The following is an 18,012-nucleotide window of genomic DNA, read 5'->3' as shown; positions in this document are numbered from 1 at the left end:
TTCTAACTCACAAAGAAGAAACCAGGCTTACTGGCCTGACAGTGACCGGGAAAACCGAGAGTATGGCTCCCAGACATATTTTTAGCTCAATAATGAAGTCACTCTTGAGGTTCACCCTTTAGAGAAAATGATACTAAATGGGCATACCAGCCCAGAGGCAAGGAAGAGAAGGTAGGAGGGGACAGGAAAGCCAGTAACAGGGAACCCAAGGTCTAGAAGTGGAGAGTGTTGACAAGTAGTGGGCTTGGAAACCACTGTCAGAAAACAATATGTATACTACTTGTTCAATGAGAAGCTAGCTTGTTCTGTAAACTTTCATCTAAAGTACAATACAAAAAAAAGAAAGAAAGAAACAGTGGCCTTTTTACGGTGGGTGTAGAGCACCCCTAGGAGAGGAGAAGGAAAACTAACAAAATGTCACAATCAAGTTGGGAAGAGAAAAGTTTTAAAAAGCTAAGGAAAAGACTGGAAGAGAGGACAGAAAGGTGACCTGCAGATTCTGGGCATCCCCAGTAGGTGAGGTCAGATGAAGTCCCCTTAGCAGTAACAAGGACTCCCATGTGCCCGAGCCCCTCCAGCTAAGGAAGGTAGTCCCTCTACCCCTCCCCAGGCCTTCCTGTGTCTCTGGGTCCTGTGGGCTCAGAGGCACATCTTTCGTGTTTTGTCCCATCCTCTGTGTCCAGCTAAGAGCACTGTCTCGGCTGCCCCCCAAGTCTCCACTTCTCAGGATGCCAGGGCAGTGAGAGGACTCTGTGCCAGGCCACACCCAAGGCCCACTCCACAGCTCTGGGATACATGTCACAAGCTGGGCCCACATGTCCCTTTGACATCAGGTCTCTGGTCATCTAATCAACGTTCCCCATCTGACATCAGCAATGATATCCCTCGTTCCACCTCCAGACAGGAGCAGAAATCCACTGGGGCTCCTATGCCCACAGAGGAGACACTGGTTGTGATATTCCAAATGGGACCTGGAGCCTAAGAACAGGAGGAGCAGCAGGCCCAGGAGGCGATAAATTAGGAACTGGGAATGGTCAGGACCCAAGGCAGCTTCTCTCCTGTCACTCCTCAGCTCTCCTCCCTGGCTCTCTCTTCCCCTTCTCCTCTCCCTCCTACCCTCTCATGGCCTTTCCTGCTCAGTCCCTCTCTCTCTCTCTGCGTGTGTGTGTGTGTGTGTGTGTGTGTGTGTGTGTGTGTGAGAGAGAGAGAGAGAAAGAGAGAATGTCTCCCTCTAGGGGTGTTTTTCTCTGTGTGTGTGCACACGCATGTGTGTGTCTAGCTGTCTCTTCGCCTCTAAGGGTAGCTCTCTCTCTCTCTGTAAATGCCTGTCTCTCTTCTTTCTCTCTCTCTCCTCCTCCTTTTTCGCTCCCTCCCTTAGTCTCTCTTTATCTCTCTCTTCCCCTGCGGCAGGAAATGGAGAATGAGGGGAGGCCATCTCCAAACACTGGGAAAATCCCAGGATGAGAGCTCGTGGCAGAGACATATCTCCATGGCACCCTTAAGCAGAAAGAGAAACGCCCAGCTCTGCAAACTCAGTTTCAGTTTCCAAACGTCAAGGGAGCAAGGCGGAGCTGCAGAAGGCCTGGCTACTGAGCTTAACGTGCCCAGGGAGGGAGTAGCTGTGGCTGCTGGGGGAAATCCTGGACCTCTCTGCACTCCAAGAGAGGAGGATAAAGCCTTCTCTATTCCCACACTTTTTTTTTCCTGTCTCTTCGACCTTTTGCCTGCGAGAGAAAGGCTAGAGCGTGTCTCTTTATTTTAAAGGTCTGGGCAGAGCAGAGAGGATTGATTCCAAGGCACAGCCTGATTCTGCCAAGATGGAGCACCTCCAGAACCTGTATGAGACTCCTGCAGACCGGCTAGATGCCTTCGTGAGCCACAGCCTTCAGCCCCAGGGGGACTGGAAGGAGGAAGTGCAGGATGCCTGGCAGAGAATCGAACGGTTTCTGCGGGATCAGTGCTTCCGTGATGAGTTGGTTCTGGACCAAGAAGTCAGGGTGCTGAAGGTGGTGAAGGTGAGCACTGGGGGAATCTGGGCATCCGAATCGCAGCTCTGCCCCTTTGGGGCGGGGTGACCTTGGAAGGTGGGGTCACATCATCTCTCTGAGCCTTGACCTTCTCCTCAACTCGAAATTGTTATGAGTAATAAATGGACTAAAGGATGAAAACGCGATTTTAAGCAGTAAGTTGTTCTACAAATGTGAAGAATGGTGACGATGGCTCTCTCTGAGAGCCAAGGTGGACTAGGGATAGCAGACCTCTGCAAGATTTGTGCTTCTTGTTTTTTGTTTAAGAAACCCTCCTTTACCCTCACAGTCATGAGAATAATCTCCTGTATAGTTGTTCTATAATGACACGTGCTGGGTATGTTAGAAACTACCTAGCTATTATGTAATACCAGAGGGTACTTTATAGATTACATGGATGTATAGGGCCTGACCGTGGGATTCAACACCCTTTATAGCGTGGCCTCTCTTGGGAAAGTGGTCATTGTAATTCAACTTTTAACATATCTCTCTAAATCAAAAGTGTCTTGACCACAAGGTTAGATTTTGGGGAATGAAAAACATCTAACAGTAACGGAAATAAGTAATGGCTGTAAGTAGGAGGAGCAGTAACAAACAGCAGGCCAGGATAAGACTGAAAAGGAGGGACACACGGCCGTAAAGAGTCTCAAGAGGAAAAAACAAAGATTTGGCAGTTGTTTTCAGCAAACCATGAGCTTTAACAGAAATCCAGCTATTCAAGTTTCCGTAGTTGTCTAGAAAGATACAACTTTGCACATCTGGGCTCTGACTCTTCCATACATCTAAGCATACAAAGGGTTTTCCTATATGGCCCCAACAATTTTTCTCACTGTGCTAGGGCTACGTCAGCATCTTTACCTTCTGGATCTAAAACCAGAAAATGAAATTCTGATCAGAACTACCAGTTGTTGTTGTCGCTGTTAGGTGCCATTGAGTCAGTTCCAACTCGTAGCTACCCTATGTGCAATAGAATGAAACGCTGCCGGGTCCTGAGCCATCCTTTACAATCACTGTAATGCTTGAGCCCATTGTTGCAGCCACTGTGTCAATTCATCTCGTTGAGGGTCTTCCTCTTTTTCACTGACCCTCTACTTTACCAAGCATGATTTCCTTCTCCAGGGGCTGGTCTCTCCTGGTAATAGGCCCAAAGTATATGAGACAAAGTCTTGCCATTCTTGCTTCTAAGGAGCATTCTGGCTATACTTTTTCCAAAACAGATTTGTTCATTCTTCTGGCGGTCCATGGTATAATCAGTATTCTTCGCCAACACCACAATTCAAGTATGTCAATTCTTCTTCGGTCTTCCTTATTCGTTGTCCAGCTTCTAAATGCATATGAGGCAACCGAAAATACCATGGCTTGGGTCAGGCTCACCTTAGCCTTTAAGGTGACATCTTTGCTTTTTTAACAGTTTAAAAAGGTCTTTTGCAGTAGATTTGCCCAATGCAATGCGTCTTTTGATTCCTTGACTGCTGTTTCCGGTGTTGAGTGTGGATCCATGTAAAATGAAATCCTTTAAGCTTCAGTCATTTGTCCATTTATCAGGATGCTGCTTAGTGGTCCAGCTGTGAGGACTTTTGTTTGCTTTTTGTTGAGGTGTAATCCATACTGAAGGCTGTGGTATTTGATCTTCATCAGTAAGTGCTTCAAGTCCTCTTCACTTTCAGCAAGCTAGGTTGTGTTATCTGCATATTGCAGGTTGTTAATGAGTCTTCCTCCAATCCCGATGCTCTGTTTTCTTCATATAGTCCAGCTTCTTGGTTCATTCGCTCAGCATACAGATTGAATAGGTATGGTAGAAGGATACAACCCTGACACACACCTTTCCTGACTTTAAACCACACAGCATCCCCTTGTTCTGTTCTAAGGACTGTCTCTTGATTTATATATAGGTTCCTCATGAGCACAATTAAGTATTCTGGAATTCCCGTTCTTTGCAATGTTATTCATAATTTGTTACGATCCACACAGTCAAATGCCTTTGCATAGTCAATAAAACACACGTAAACATCTTTCTGGTATTCTCTGTTTTCAGCCAAGATCCATCTGACATCAGCAATGATATCCCTTGTTCCATGTCCTCTTCTAAATCCAACTTGGATTTCTGGAAGTTCCCTGTTGATCTACTGCTGCAGCCACTTTTGAATGGCCTTCAGCAAAATTTTACTTGCCTATGATAACAATGATACTGTTTGATAACTTTTAATTTGGGTTGAATCATCTTTTGGGGGAATAGGCATAAATATGGATCTCTTCCAGTTGTTTGGCCAGGTAGCTGTTTTCCAAATTTCTTGGTGTAGATGAGTGAGTACTTCCACTGCTCCATTTGTTGAAACATCTCAATTGGTATTTCATCAATTCCGTCAAAGCCTGGAACTACAAATAGGATTGCACATTTTCTTAAGGTTGGATTTGAAAGTGTTCAAATACTTTAATATACATTCTAGATAAAGCTCTCTCATTGAGTCAAATGTGCTGTATTTCAGCTGAAGACCTACTATGTATGCTACTACAATTGGCAATATCTTGAAGTTCCCGATCTCACTGTAGCAGGTATATGCGTCAAGTATTTGTAAAGGAAAAAAATTATTTTACTTTTCATCTTGCTCTCTCAATAGTCTTTATTTCCAGAAGTTGAAACTCCCCTGGATTAACTATCTCCAGTTATTTTGAGCCGAATGGAAAGTGCTGAGAACAGAGTGTTATTTGGACAAACATTGGCCAGTAAGCAATTGGAATGAGGAAACATTTGCTTTAAGATTCGGTTTCTCTATCAGGAGAGAAAGGTCCATTGCACGTCTTGCACTTACTTTAACATCTGTTTTCTTTGCTTTTCTCGACCTCGGAGCCCTGGTGACACAGTGGTTAAGAGCTCAACTGCTAATCAAATGGTCGGCAGTTTGAATCCACGAGCCGCTCCTTGGAAACTCTGTGGGGCAGTTCTACACTGTCCTATAAGGTCACTATGAGTCCAAGTCAACTCAACGGCAATAGGTTTGTTTCTCAACCTTGATAAGCACTGGATTTTCTTAGTTACATCTAATCTTCATGGTTTTAGCCATCCAAATTGGGGTGAGAATGCCACATTTTTCTAGAGTCAAATGTGCTGATTCCTTTTGATTTTCCACTGTGAGTGGCCTGGAGAGTCTTCTGAGACTGGTAGTAACTTTTACAAGGACATTTCTTGCTGGTCTTAATCATGCCACCATCTGACACCCACATTCTTCCTTATTCTCTTTCCTCTCGACATGAAATCCAATGCCTAAACTAAGGTTACCTAGGAATCAGTGGGAGCACTGGTGGCACAATGGTTAAAAGCTATGGCTGCTAACCAAAAAGTCAGCAGTTTGAATCCACCAGCTGCTCCTTGGAAACCTTATGGGGCAGTTCTACTCTGTCCTACAGTGCTGCTATGAGTTGTAACTGACTCCGTGGCACCTAACAACAACAAGAATCAGTAGCAGATCTGAAGTCAAAATTACTTCATGGTTTTTTTTTTTTTTTTTTTTTTTTTGTGTCCTTCGGAAAGTTTATCAGGTAACTCCTCTGTTAACAGACTATTCAAATGCATATTTTATATACCTTAGCAGTATTTTTAAGCCTTTATACTCTGTTTTTTAACTGTGCATTAAGTGAAAGTTTACAGAGCGATTTAGTTTCCCGTTCGATGGTTTGTACGTAAAGTGTCCCATGACATTGATTTCGTTTCCCACGATGTGTCAGCACTCTTCCCACTTCTGTCCCAGGTTCCTATTTCCTTTTGTCCTGATTTTCCACCCCTCCCTGCCTTCTCATCTTTGCTTTTGGGCAAATGCTGCCCTTTTGATCTCCTATAATTGATTGTTCTAAGGAGCACGTTCCTCTCAGATGTTATTGTTTATTTTAGGAGCCTCCCTATGGTTTGGCTGAAAGGTAGTCTCAGAAAATGGCTTCAGTCCCAGTTCAGAAGGATGTCTTAGACCATAATCCTGGGGGGTCATGATTTTTTCGTTATACATCTGTTGTTCTTAGTTGCTATCGAGTGGATTCCAGCTCATGGTGACCCATGTGTGTCAGGGTTTAATGAAAAAAATATAGAAAAATAGTGAAAATTACGAAATGAATGACCATACAATTCATAGATAACACTACTAACAGTTTAGTGTACTATGATCACATTGGAGCTCTGGTGGCACAGTGGTTAAGAGCTCGGCTACTAATCAAAAGATCAGCAGTTCAAATCCACCAACCGCTCCTTGGAAACCCTATGGGGCAGTTCTACTGTGTCCTATAGGGTCGCTATGAGTCGAAATCAACTCAACAACAACGGGCTTGGTTTTTTTTTTTATGATCACATTTTAAGTGTTTTTAAATAACTAGAAAACATTTTATTTTACATGTATTTATAAATACATTTATTTTAAAAGTGATTGTAAACTTCTGATGCAAGCTGAGATAGAGTAAGCCGCATACAAACTATCTCACAGATTACAACTAAAACTCCAGACAGAGGACAAAAAGCAAGAACCTGAGGGCTCTGAAAAGTAAGTAATAGCAGGTAGTTGGAGAATGAAGTTGAAACCGTAACAAGGGTAATTATGATGGAATAAACTGTTAATACACAAAATAACATGGGTAGATATTATGGGCATTATACTGAGTGGGGAAAAAATTCAATTTCAAAAGGTCACAAAGTATGATTCCATTTATATAACATTCTCTAAATGACAAAATTATTGAGCTATAAACCAGATGGGTGGCTTCCAGGGCTTAGGCATGGTGGCAGGGAGGGAGGGGAGTGTGACTATAAAACAGTAGCATGAGGGAGATCTCAGTGGTGCTAGGATAGCTCTGTATCTTGATTGCAGTGGTAGATACAGGAAGCTACACATGTGACAAAATGTCATACAACTATACACACACATGGTATCAATGCCAATTTCCTGGTTTTGATATTCTACTATATTTATTTAAAATCTAACCATTGAGGGGAACTGGGTGATGGGTATACCAGCCCTCTTGGTACTCTTTTTACAATGTCCTGTGAATATAGGATTATTTTAAGATAATTTTTAATTATACACACACACACATATACACACACACGTAAGATACATACAAAACATATACAGAAAAATGTGTTTAGGCCAGAGCTGTTCAACAGAACTTTCTACAATGATGGAAACATTCTATATCTATGCTGTCCAATATAGTAGCCACTAGCCACGTGTGGCTATTGAGCCCTTGAAATGAGCAAGTGTGACTGGGGAGCCAAATATTTTATGTCGTTTAATTTTAATAATTTAAATAGATACATGTGGCATTTGGCTACCATGCTGGATAGGTGTAGAACATCTACAGAGTGTATATAAGAAGGTGGTAACTGTGGCTGCCTCTGGAAGTGGGGTTTAGAGCCTGGGGTAGAATGAGGTTTTACATTTTATTTATATTCTTTGAATTGTTTAGCAAGTATTTATTGTCTCTAAAATAAAAATTAAAAAAATTAATTTTTTTTTTATCGATAAAAAGACATAGTAATACCCACAGCAAAAACCACTGTATATGATGGAAACAAAGGGCTCCTTTTGGAACCTGTGTAAATGGCCCAATTTTGATGTTTCTGACTCACCTCCAAACTCAGGCACCAGGGCTCAGTGGAGGTGAAGCTGAATATTGTTGTCCCCCACAGGGTGGCTCCTCAGGGAAGGGGACGACATTGAACTACAGCTCCGACGTGGACATGGTCCTGTTCTTGAGCTGCTTCTCCAGCTTTCAAAACCTGGCCCAGCTCCGAAAAGACATCATCCACTTCATCCAGGAGAAATTGGATCACCGTAGTAGGAGTCTGGCCTACAATATATCACTGGTCCAGCCCAGAGAGAGGGCCAGGGCTCCTCGTTCCCTGTCCTTCCGGGTCCAGTCCAGGAAAAGCAGCGAAGCCATTCGGGTGGATGTGCTCCCAGCTTTCAATGCTCTGGGTAAAGACACAATGGTTTGAGTCCAGAGAAACCAGTCAAGGCCCCTTCACCAACCTGATCTTGGGGGTGGTTTGGCAAAGTAGAAACCAATGAGGAAAGATTGGAGTTTGCTGTTTTGGGGGAGGAAATGATTGGAGCTATACTTGAGGATTAAATCCTCCTGTAAATGCATGTGTAGCCATGTTCAACTGTTTCATGCGGAAAGGTGCTTTCTCCCAAATATTGGAGTCCCACTCAACCCAAGGACTAGATTCCTCTCTGACCCCATAAGAAGCGATGGGTTGAGGAAGCACTTCAAGGTCTTTGGAGACAGACAGAACTAGGTTGGAATAACCTTTTAAAACAGGGCTCTTAGTGTTTTCAAATTTTGACTCCAAGACTTATCAGTTGTGTGACTTTGGGCAAGCTATTTAACTCCTCCAAGACTTAGTCACTAACGTGTTAGATGAGATAATAATGTCAGGTTGAGCCTTAGGATATTTGACCATGTTGGACCTATAAAACTGCTAATTTCCTATGGTTCCACTTAATTTTATCGACTTCATGGAGCTGTTCTGAGGATTCCATGAGCTTAGCCCAGTGCCTCACACATGGTAAGTCTTTGGTCAATGCGAGTTATTTAAAATCTATGTGACTGTTGGGTGTGCTACCAAAACGTCTAGGTTCCTGGGTGGTGCAAGCAGATCCGCTTAACTATTAACCTAAAGGCTGGCAGTTTAAACCCACCCAGCAAAGCCATGGAAGAAAGAAAGCCTGGCGATCTGCTTCCGTAGATTACAGCCAAGAAAACCCTATGGAGCAGTTCTACTCTGTTACACACGGGTCACTATGGGTCAGAATCAACTCAACAGCCACAGATTTGGTTTTCTGTTTGTTTGTTTTTGCTTACCAAACTATCTAGGCCTCCATTTATTTAGTCGTAAAATAGAAAGAATAATATTGCTGTAGGGAGGACTGCATGAGATAATTCATGCACATTCCACGTGCAGTGCTTCTTTTCCTGTCGTCTTCATCTCAAAGGATAGATTTTCCTAACCAGCTACTTTTCTCTTCTCAGGATCCTTTTGCCCAGACACTAAACCATCACCGGAAGTCTATGAAGACTTAATAACCAGTGCCGGCCAACCTGGGGAGTTCTCATCAAGCTTCACAGAGCTACAGAAGCACTTTGTAAAAAGCTGCCCTACTAAGCTGAAGAGTCTCCTGCGCCTGGTGAAGCACTGGTACCTGCAGGTGAGGGAGGGGGGCCAGGCTGCGAGGTGCAGAGACGGGGTGGCAGTGCATCACAGCATATTTTCACAAAGAAAAAAAATAGAAACAACTCAACAGTCCAACCATAGGGGGCAGGTTAAATAGTGTGGAGATAGTATAATTTGAAGCTATTTATACACAGAGCACTGGGCAATGTGAAGGACAGCTATTATTTGTCTCAGTTTGCTACTGCTGCCATAACAGAAGTACCATAAGTGGTTGGCTTTAAAGAGAATAAATTTCTTTTCTCACTCTTCTGGAGGTAACAGGGTCTTGATCATGTCGATTCTTTCTATGAACTTCTAGTGTTTGGTGACTGCCATTAATCTTTGGTATTCCTTGGTGTTCCTTTGCTTGTAGACGGGTCCTCACATGGCATCTGTCTTCGCCCTGTGAGTGTCTCTGTGTCTATTCTTTTTTGATAACTCAGAAGGAATTAGGTTTAGGACCCACCCTAACATGTTACAATCGAGTTGATTCCAACCCATAGTGACCCTATAGGACAGAGAAGAACTGCCCCATAAAGTTTCCAAGGAACAACTAGTAGATTTGAACTGCCAACCTTTTGGTTAGCAGCCAAGCTCTTAACCGCTGCACTACCAGGGCTCCATTAACAAACAGGGTCATATTTAAGGATATAGGTGTTAGGATTTTAATACATATTTGGGGGGGGGAGTACAATTCAATCCATAACATTACTGTCATTGTTTGCCATTATATTCTGTTATCTTCTGAGGAGCAGTGCCCATGTAAAATTTCATGAGTGTACATGATGGAATATAAAGTTGATGAAGTATTACTAAGGCCTGGAAACAGTAAACTAGAAATTACCAGGCAGCAATCTCTCTCTCTCTCTCTCTCTCTGTCAGTGTCTCTCTCCTGCTCTCTCTTTTTTTTAATTTTTAGTGTGCTTTATGTGAAAGTTTACAAATTCAGTCAGTCCCTCATAGAAAAATTTATATACACAGTAGTATATATTCCTAATTGCTCTCCCCCTAATGAGACAGCATACTCCTTCCCCCCACTCTCTCTTTTTATGTCCATTTTGCCAGCTTCTGACCCTCTCTGCCCTCTCATCTCCCCTCCAGACAGGAGCTGCCCACATGTGTCTACTTGATCCAAGAAGCTCATTCTTCACCAGTATCATTTTCTATCCCATTGTCCAGTCCAATCCCTGTCTGCAGAGTTGGCTTTGGGAATGGTTCCTGTACTGGGCTAACAGAAGGTCTGGGGACCGTGACCACCAGGATCCTTCTAGTCTTAGTCAAACCATTAAGTCTAGGGTTTTTTTACGAGAATTTGGTGTCTGCCTCCCACTGCTCTCCTGCTCCCTCAGGGGTTCTCTGTTGTGTTCCCTGTCAGGGCAGTCATTGGTTGTAGCCAGGCACCATCTAGTTCTTCTGGTCTCAGGCTGATGTAGTCTCTGGTTTACATGGCCCTTTCTGTCTCTTGGGCTCATAATTACCTTGTGTCTCTGGTGTTCTTCATTCTCCTTTGCTCCAGGTGGATTGTCTCTTGCTCTTTTTCTTTCAACAGCACTTGAAGCCTAAATATCGAAAAGTGCAATTGCCTTCAAAATATGCACTGGAGCTACTGACCATCTACGCCTGGGAAATGGGTACAGATGAAAGTGAGAACTTCGACATGGATGAAGGGTTTGTGGCTGTGATGAAACTCCTCAGAGATCATGAAGACATCTGTATATACTGGACCAAGTACTATGATTTCCAAAATGAGATTGTCAGAAACTATCTCAAACAAAAGTTGAAGGAATGCAGGTGAGTGTGTTGGTCGTGTTAACTTCAACTACAAGGGGTAGAAAATCCAACTCAAACAGTTTTAAAAATAAAAGGAATTTATTGGCCTTGTAACCAAAAATTCCAAAGATAACTGAAGCTTCAGATATGGTGTGATCTAGGTGGTCACTACGTCACCAGAGTCCCAAGATGGAATCACTCAGCTCAGCCATTCCTAGGCTTTCAGCTTTGACTTCAGGGTAATTCCTTCAAGGCTGTGTGAGGTCCAGGCTTCCCATCTGGATATGGATCTTCCAATGTACCTTTGCCCCAGCATTACAAGCAAAAGTTCTGAGATAAGCCTTGATTGGGCCTGCACTGGTTACATCCCTAATCTTGAACCAAGAGTTTCACCATGCAGGGAGCCCACCTACACAAGGCAGGCATCCAACACCTCTGAGCTGCAAAGGCCAGAACCATAAATGTAGCCCAGACCTACCGCTTCTCTCTCCCAGACCCATCATCCTGGACCCAGCTGACCCGACCAACAATCTAGGAAAGGGGAAGAGATGGGACTTAGTGGCCAAAGAAGCTGTTCACTGCCTACGGCAGCCCTGCTGTGACATTGAAGACCCCGGCCAGGGCTGGCACATACAGGTATGACCCCACTCCACAGTCATGACTCAACGCTCTCTTCATTTCAACTCCCCATGAATCTCCCACAACTCCTACCACAGCACCCTCAAGTCCTCCCCACAGGCAACACCTGCCCTAGAGATCTGCATTTCCTCCTCTTATCCTGAAAACGCCTGGGCCTCACCTCTTTCCCCTGGAAAATGGGCAGAACATCCCTGCCCTGCTCAGTAGCCAATTGAGAGATGTAGCCAAATAATTTACTCACAAACATACATCCTGTGAGAGAACTCTTCCCCTATTTTGGATTGTCAGAACCTTAACATCTTACAATTAAAACAGGAGATTTAATAGATACATCCAAAAAAAATGATACAGGAATAGCACTGCGTTCCCTTGAAGACAACTCCAGCTGTGCTGTCTCCTTATGGATGGATCACAGCCATCCTAAGTCTGAATGTTACATAGGAATCCAGGTTCGTAGACGAGGACCCTGCTTATGAGCTCACTCAGCGACCTAATTTCCCCAACCTGCTACTCCCACAGTGAGCTATTCACCAGGAACCGCATTTCAAATCCTGCAGGGAAAGTCTGAGCCTGGCTGCAAAGGCAACCCTGAAGAACATGAAGCAAGTCAGATGCCCAAAGCAGCAGAGGGGCCTACCACCTAGCCATGTCCCATTAGCCGTGAATGTCCAAGAGGCCTCTGGGTAGTAAGATTCACAGAACAGGACAATACTTCCAACTTCACCAGAGTGCCCTCCACATAAGCTTCATTGTTGTTATTGTTATTATCATTATTACTATTTGTCTTAGTCATGTAGTGCTGTTGTAACAGAAATGCCACACATGGATGGCTTTAACAAAGAGAAGTTTATTCTCTCACAGTCCAGTAGGCTACAAGTCTGAATTCAGGGCACCAGCTCTAGGGGAAGTCCTTCTCTCTCCATCAGCTCTGGAGGAAGGTCCTTGTCATCAGTGTTCACTTAGTCTGGGAGCATCTCAGTACAGGAACCTCAGGTCCAAGGGACACGCTCTGCTCCTGGCGCTGCTCTCTTGGTGGTATGAGGTTCCCATGTCTCTCTGCTCACTTCTCTTTTTTATATCTCAGAAGAGATTGGCTTAAGACACTACCTAATCTTGTAGATCTCATCAGTATAATTGCCGATATTTCATCTCATTAACAGCATGGTGACAGGATTTACAACACACAGAGAAATCACATCTGAAGATGAAATGGTAGACAATCATACAAGGGAATCATGACCTAGCCAAGTTGACAGATATTTTGGAGGGACACAATTCAATCCATGACACTATTATTTTGCAGTTTGTGAAAAGATAACACATGTTCATAGTATTAAAAATATCAACTGTTAAAAGACACATAATTAACAGCAAGCCTTCCTTTCATCTTAACCCCCAGACTCAGTTCTACAACCTCCCAGACCTCACAGATCAGTTTCTTTCATCTCCTTTCGTGGATATGCCATCCATACACAACCTCTTGCCTGTGTCTGTCTGATTATGCATCCTGCTTTTTGCATATTTTTACTTAAATCATTAAGCTATTGATAACTAATATAAACTATCTTTGAGACAATTCCATATCCAGACACATAGACCTAATAGATGTAATGGTAAAATATAAAGTTCAAACCAGAATACTATTGAGAGTGAAAGGGGGTGATAGTAAAAGCCAGGCCAATAGACATGGATCAGGACTGCCCCAGACAAATGGGAACATATAGTTATCCTCAACTAATTGATCTTTTTAACAGCTATATCATAATCCACTGCATAAAAGTACCTTGATTTATATAACCAGCACCCTACTGATGGATTTTTAGGATGCTGTCAGACTTTGGCTACTACAGTGGATATCCTTGAATACATTATATGTCTTTGCACACTGCAACCGGTGTCTCACATAGGTGAAATCATTTATTCTCACAATAGCTGGGTGGTGCTATGAGTACTAATATTATCCCCATGGGACAAGGAGGACTCTGAATGAGGAGTGGTCATTTGGAGAACTGTTGCCAGTTGTTACTGTGATGGGGTGAATTGGAGGACAGACGATGACCCAACGGTCTTATAAACCTCAGACAACAAATGTCCCGCTTTGCCTGGGACGTTACCAGTTTATGCCTGTTGTCTCACATAATTATTGATAGGACTTGCTTTTACTTTTAAAAACGTCTTGGTAAGGCAGTAAATTACAAGGTCTCTTTGGAGATAACAGACAGCTATGACCACCCAGGGACCCTCACCTGCCTCTGCCTCCCTTTCAGCCAGCAAGAGACGTTCAGGTGACAGTGAAAAAGAGTGGGGAAGAGGCCCAGACACTCTCTGTGAACCCTTACAGCCCCATTTGGAAGATGAAAAAAGAGATTAAGAACATGTTTTTCCTCAACGGGCACCAGCGCCTTTCCTTCCAGGAGCCTGGTGGGAAGCGGCAACCACTTAGCAGCCAGAAGACCCTAGCTGATTATGGCATCTTCTCTAAGGTGGGCATCCGGGTTCTGGAAACCGTCCCGCCTGAGATCCAGATCTTTGTGAAGGAACCTAGTGGCCAAAACAGGCCTTATGCCGTCCACCCTGATGGCCTCATCTGGCACTTGAAAACAAATATTGAAGCAGCTGGAGGGCCTTGCCTGGAGGATCAGATATTAAAGTTCCAAGGTCGGAACCTGCGGAATCATCTCAGCCTCAGAGACTTGCAGATCAAGGACTGTGACACCATCACCCTAATTAGGAGAGGCTGACAAGTGCCTGCAAGTCCCCAGGGGTGGCCGTGACAGGGTTGCCTATGATCTAGACTCCTAATGATCCTATCTCCCCATCCCACCCCTTCTACCCTGACCACTGTGATCTTTTGAAGCATAAATATGAATGTACCCCTCCCCTGTTTAAAATCCTCCAATGGCTCCCCATTACCTACAGAATAAAGTTCAAGTCCCTTTACTTGGCATTCAGAGTCCTTGACAATTTAGCCCTTGCTTATATCTCTACAGCCCCTCACACTCTCAAAACACATCCTATGCTCCAGGCATACCAAAATACTTGCAATTCCCCGAACACAGAATGCTGATTCACAGCTCCACGACTTTGAGTCAACTCTGTTTTACTCCCATGAGTTCATTTCTCAACACTCAAACCTCTAAGTCAGAAGTTATCTAATCCCCTCAATACTATTGTTCACATCAAATAACTTTATCCCTTTGGCCACAGCTGATAGGACCAGGGATGGCCACCCGACTCAGGATAGAATTGACTCATTAGGCTATAAACCAATCATGTTTTCAGTCCTGGAGATGGGGAAGTATTGTTTCTGGAGCATTTACTGTGTTTCAGGAATAGTACAGAGTCATTGGCAAGCAATTTATTCTCACAACAAGCTTAAATTGATACCATAGCCCCCATTTCACAGATGAGGAAATGGAAGCTCAGACAGGTAAAGGGTCTTGGTCAAGGTCACACAGCTAATAATTAGCACAGCTGAGACTCAAGATAGTGTACATCTGCCCAGAGCCAGTGGTCTTAACCAATAGGTGATGCTGCCTCCCTTAGTGGCCCACAGCTCCCCCTTGCTTACTCTAGTAGCCTAAAGCCCAATACTCAACTCTGTACTGAACAGCATGCAATGCCCCAAATGTATCATACTGTTTCTTGCCTCTGAGCCCTTGCACGTGTTGTTCCTTCTGCTTATCATGCCTTTCCTAGATCTACCTCTTCCTAGCAGTGGGTCCTTGGACCAGTCACTCAGTTTCATTGACCTCAACTTCCTCATGTAAAAGAGGGGAAACACATTGATTGTGATGCTTACCTCACAAGGTCACTGTGAAGATCCGATAATGGCTGTGAAGGCATTTTATAAACTGTAAAATCCTGCACTGACTTGAGCTAAAATGGTACAAAACGATGATGCCTGGGGGCTAATACAGGAAGGGGACTTAAAAGATAGAAATAGCTGCTGGGTTTAACCGGTAGATGCGGTTTTGTTCTAGTTTCTAGTGAGAGAGATAGGCTCCAGAAAAGCACAGATGAACAATATAGAGCGAAATTACGATCATGGATATGAAAGAAACAAATTGAGAAGGGGAGAGTTGAAGGGACTTGGATCATCTGAACCCTGGAGAAAGGAAAGAGTTTGACATGTACGAGAACTGACAGAATGGATTTCAGAAAGGGGGCAAGAGCAGAGACCCACTTTAGAAAGCTGTTGTAGTCATCCAAGTAAGGAGATGATGATGGTTTGGGCTAGGGGTAGGAGTGGGGGTGGAAGAATTGGATGGAGTCAAGGCCCACCAGGATAGCGGGTGAATAGAATGTGCGATGTGAGACTTAAGATCGGATGTAGCTTTATTCCATGGTGTCCCAGACATTACAAGAAGAAAACTCCTGAGATCCGCAAGCCCAACTAAGCTCTGTTTTGCCAGAATGAAAGGAGATAAATTATGATGATGATCAGGTAAGGGATAGTTTGCCTACCTTTAAACAAGGTTCACAGCTCTTGGATTTCTGGGGGCTTCTGGGAAACAGGCTAATATAAGGTAACATGAGCTCAGCATCACTGGGGAATACCAGGAGGAAACCAATGAATTTGATCTAACTCCAACAAGAGATTCAGAGAACGAAAACTTAGGGTTTCAAAAGAGAAAGAACCTTGAACTACTGACCCTTCCATTTCTTCTCCACCCTGGATTCACTTCTTTTTCTATCCAACCTAGAACCCAAGGTCAAGCCTGCCAGTTCCTCTCTGTTCAATGCCTTCAACTTTCCTGACCATTGTCCTTACAGTCCATTCAATCTTGCATCATCAGGGATCTTTTGGGTTGCAAGTAAAAGAGACCCAATTAAATTAGTTTAAGCAAAAATAAGTAGAATGTAATGGCCCATAGCCCATCTGTCAGTGTGTCATACTGCAGTGGCTTAAGTGTCATTGTGGTGCTGGAAACTATCCCACCAGTATTGCAAAAAGCAGGGTCACCTATGCTGGACAGTTTCCAGCAATTAAGAAAAAAGACTAGGAAGAAAGTCCTGGGGATCTATTTCCAAAAATCAGCCAATGAAAACCCTATGGACCACAACAGAATATTGTCCAATATAGTGCTGGAAGATGAGCCTCCTAGGTTGGAAGAAACTACACAAGAGTGGCAACAAGGGACTCAAACATACCCATAATCCTGAAAATGGTGCAGGACCAGGAAACAATTTGTTCTGTTATAAATAAGGTCGTCATGAGTTGGAGCCAACAGCAATGACAACGACTCATAAGAGTCCAGGAGTTTCCAGCTTTAGGCACAGCTGCATCAAAGAACTCTAACGATGCCAGAGAGTGTGTCAGCTACCTTACACTGCATGACAAACCAACTGAAAACACCCATTTATTTGTTCATGCCTCTGTGGGTTGGCTGAGCAGTTTTTCTGGTCTGAACTGGCTCACCTGAAGCTGAAGGACTTTAGCAACCTAACTCACATGTCTGGCAATTGGCCGGATAACAGCTGGAAAAACAGGAATGCCTTGACTATGTGTTTCTCTTTTTAAGCCTCTGCATATATCACATTTGCTAATGTCCTGTTGGTCAAAACGAGGCACATGGCCAAGCCCTGATCAAGGGACAGAAAATAGGCACCACCTCTTTTGTTGTTGTTGTTGCTGTTGAGAATATACACAGCAGAACTGACACCAATTCAACAATTTCTCCGTGTACAATTCAGTGACATTGATTACATTCTTCAAGTTGTGCAACCGTTCTCATCCTTCTTTTACAAACTGTTCCTTCCTATTAACATAAACTCACTGCCCCCTAAGGTTCCTATCTAATCTTTTCAGTTGCTGTTGTCAGTTTGATCTCAAAACAGCACAATGCTCAAGGCAGACATTCTTTACCAATTAAAGTATTGTTTGGTTTTAAAAAGACTTCAGGAGATATTTTTAGTTTAAGGTTTAAAGACTATCTCAGGACAAGAGTGTCAGAGGTTCATTTAGCCTCCATGGCTCCAGAGATCCTGAATTCCATGAGAGTTTGAAATTCTATTCTGCATTTTCCCCCTTTTGATCAGAATTTTTCTATAGAATCTTTGATCAAAATGTTCAGTAATGGCAGCGGGGCACCATCCATTTCTTCTGGTCTCGTGACAGAAGAGGCAGTTGTTTGTGGAGGCAACTAGCCACACATTCCATCCCCTCCTCCTATTCCTGACTCTCCTTCTTCCTCTGTTGCTCCAGGCAAATAGTGACTAATTGTTATACCTTGGTACACACCGCCTCTTGATAGAGGAAGCTGCAAAGTCACATTGCAAAGGGGTGTGCAGTCAGGGATGGGAAGAATTTGAGATCCTTGCTTTAGATTTTCTCAGATAATGTCTCTCCACACGGCAGGGGAAACGGCACCGCTTTCT

The 18,012-nt window shown here is 43.6% G+C and overlaps 1 protein-coding gene across 1 annotated transcript; it reads left to right on the top strand.

The window, feature by feature from the left end:
• The first annotated feature begins 1,321 nt into the window (after nucleotides 1-1,321).
• Nucleotides 1,322-14,571, top strand: LOC126065684 (2'-5'-oligoadenylate synthase-like protein 2). Its single transcript, XM_049865987.1, has 6 exons — nucleotides 1,322-2,015; nucleotides 7,696-7,984; nucleotides 9,042-9,217; nucleotides 10,772-11,013; nucleotides 11,487-11,628; nucleotides 13,899-14,571. The coding sequence occupies exons 1-6, from the start codon at nucleotides 1,818-1,820 to the stop codon at nucleotides 14,370-14,372; spliced, it is 1,521 nt and encodes a 506-aa protein (XP_049721944.1). The 5' UTR covers nucleotides 1,322-1,817; the 3' UTR covers nucleotides 14,373-14,571.
• The last annotated feature ends 3,441 nt before the right edge of the window (nucleotides 14,572-18,012 follow it).

The sequence above is a fragment of the Elephas maximus genome, chromosome 22, assembly GCF_024166365.1.
Source record: "Elephas maximus indicus isolate mEleMax1 chromosome 22, mEleMax1 primary haplotype, whole genome shotgun sequence".
In the NCBI taxonomy this organism is placed as follows: domain Eukaryota; kingdom Metazoa; phylum Chordata; class Mammalia; order Proboscidea; family Elephantidae; genus Elephas; species Elephas maximus.
The sequence above is the reverse complement of the archived record's forward strand: the minus strand, read 5'-3'. Positions and strand labels throughout refer to the sequence as shown.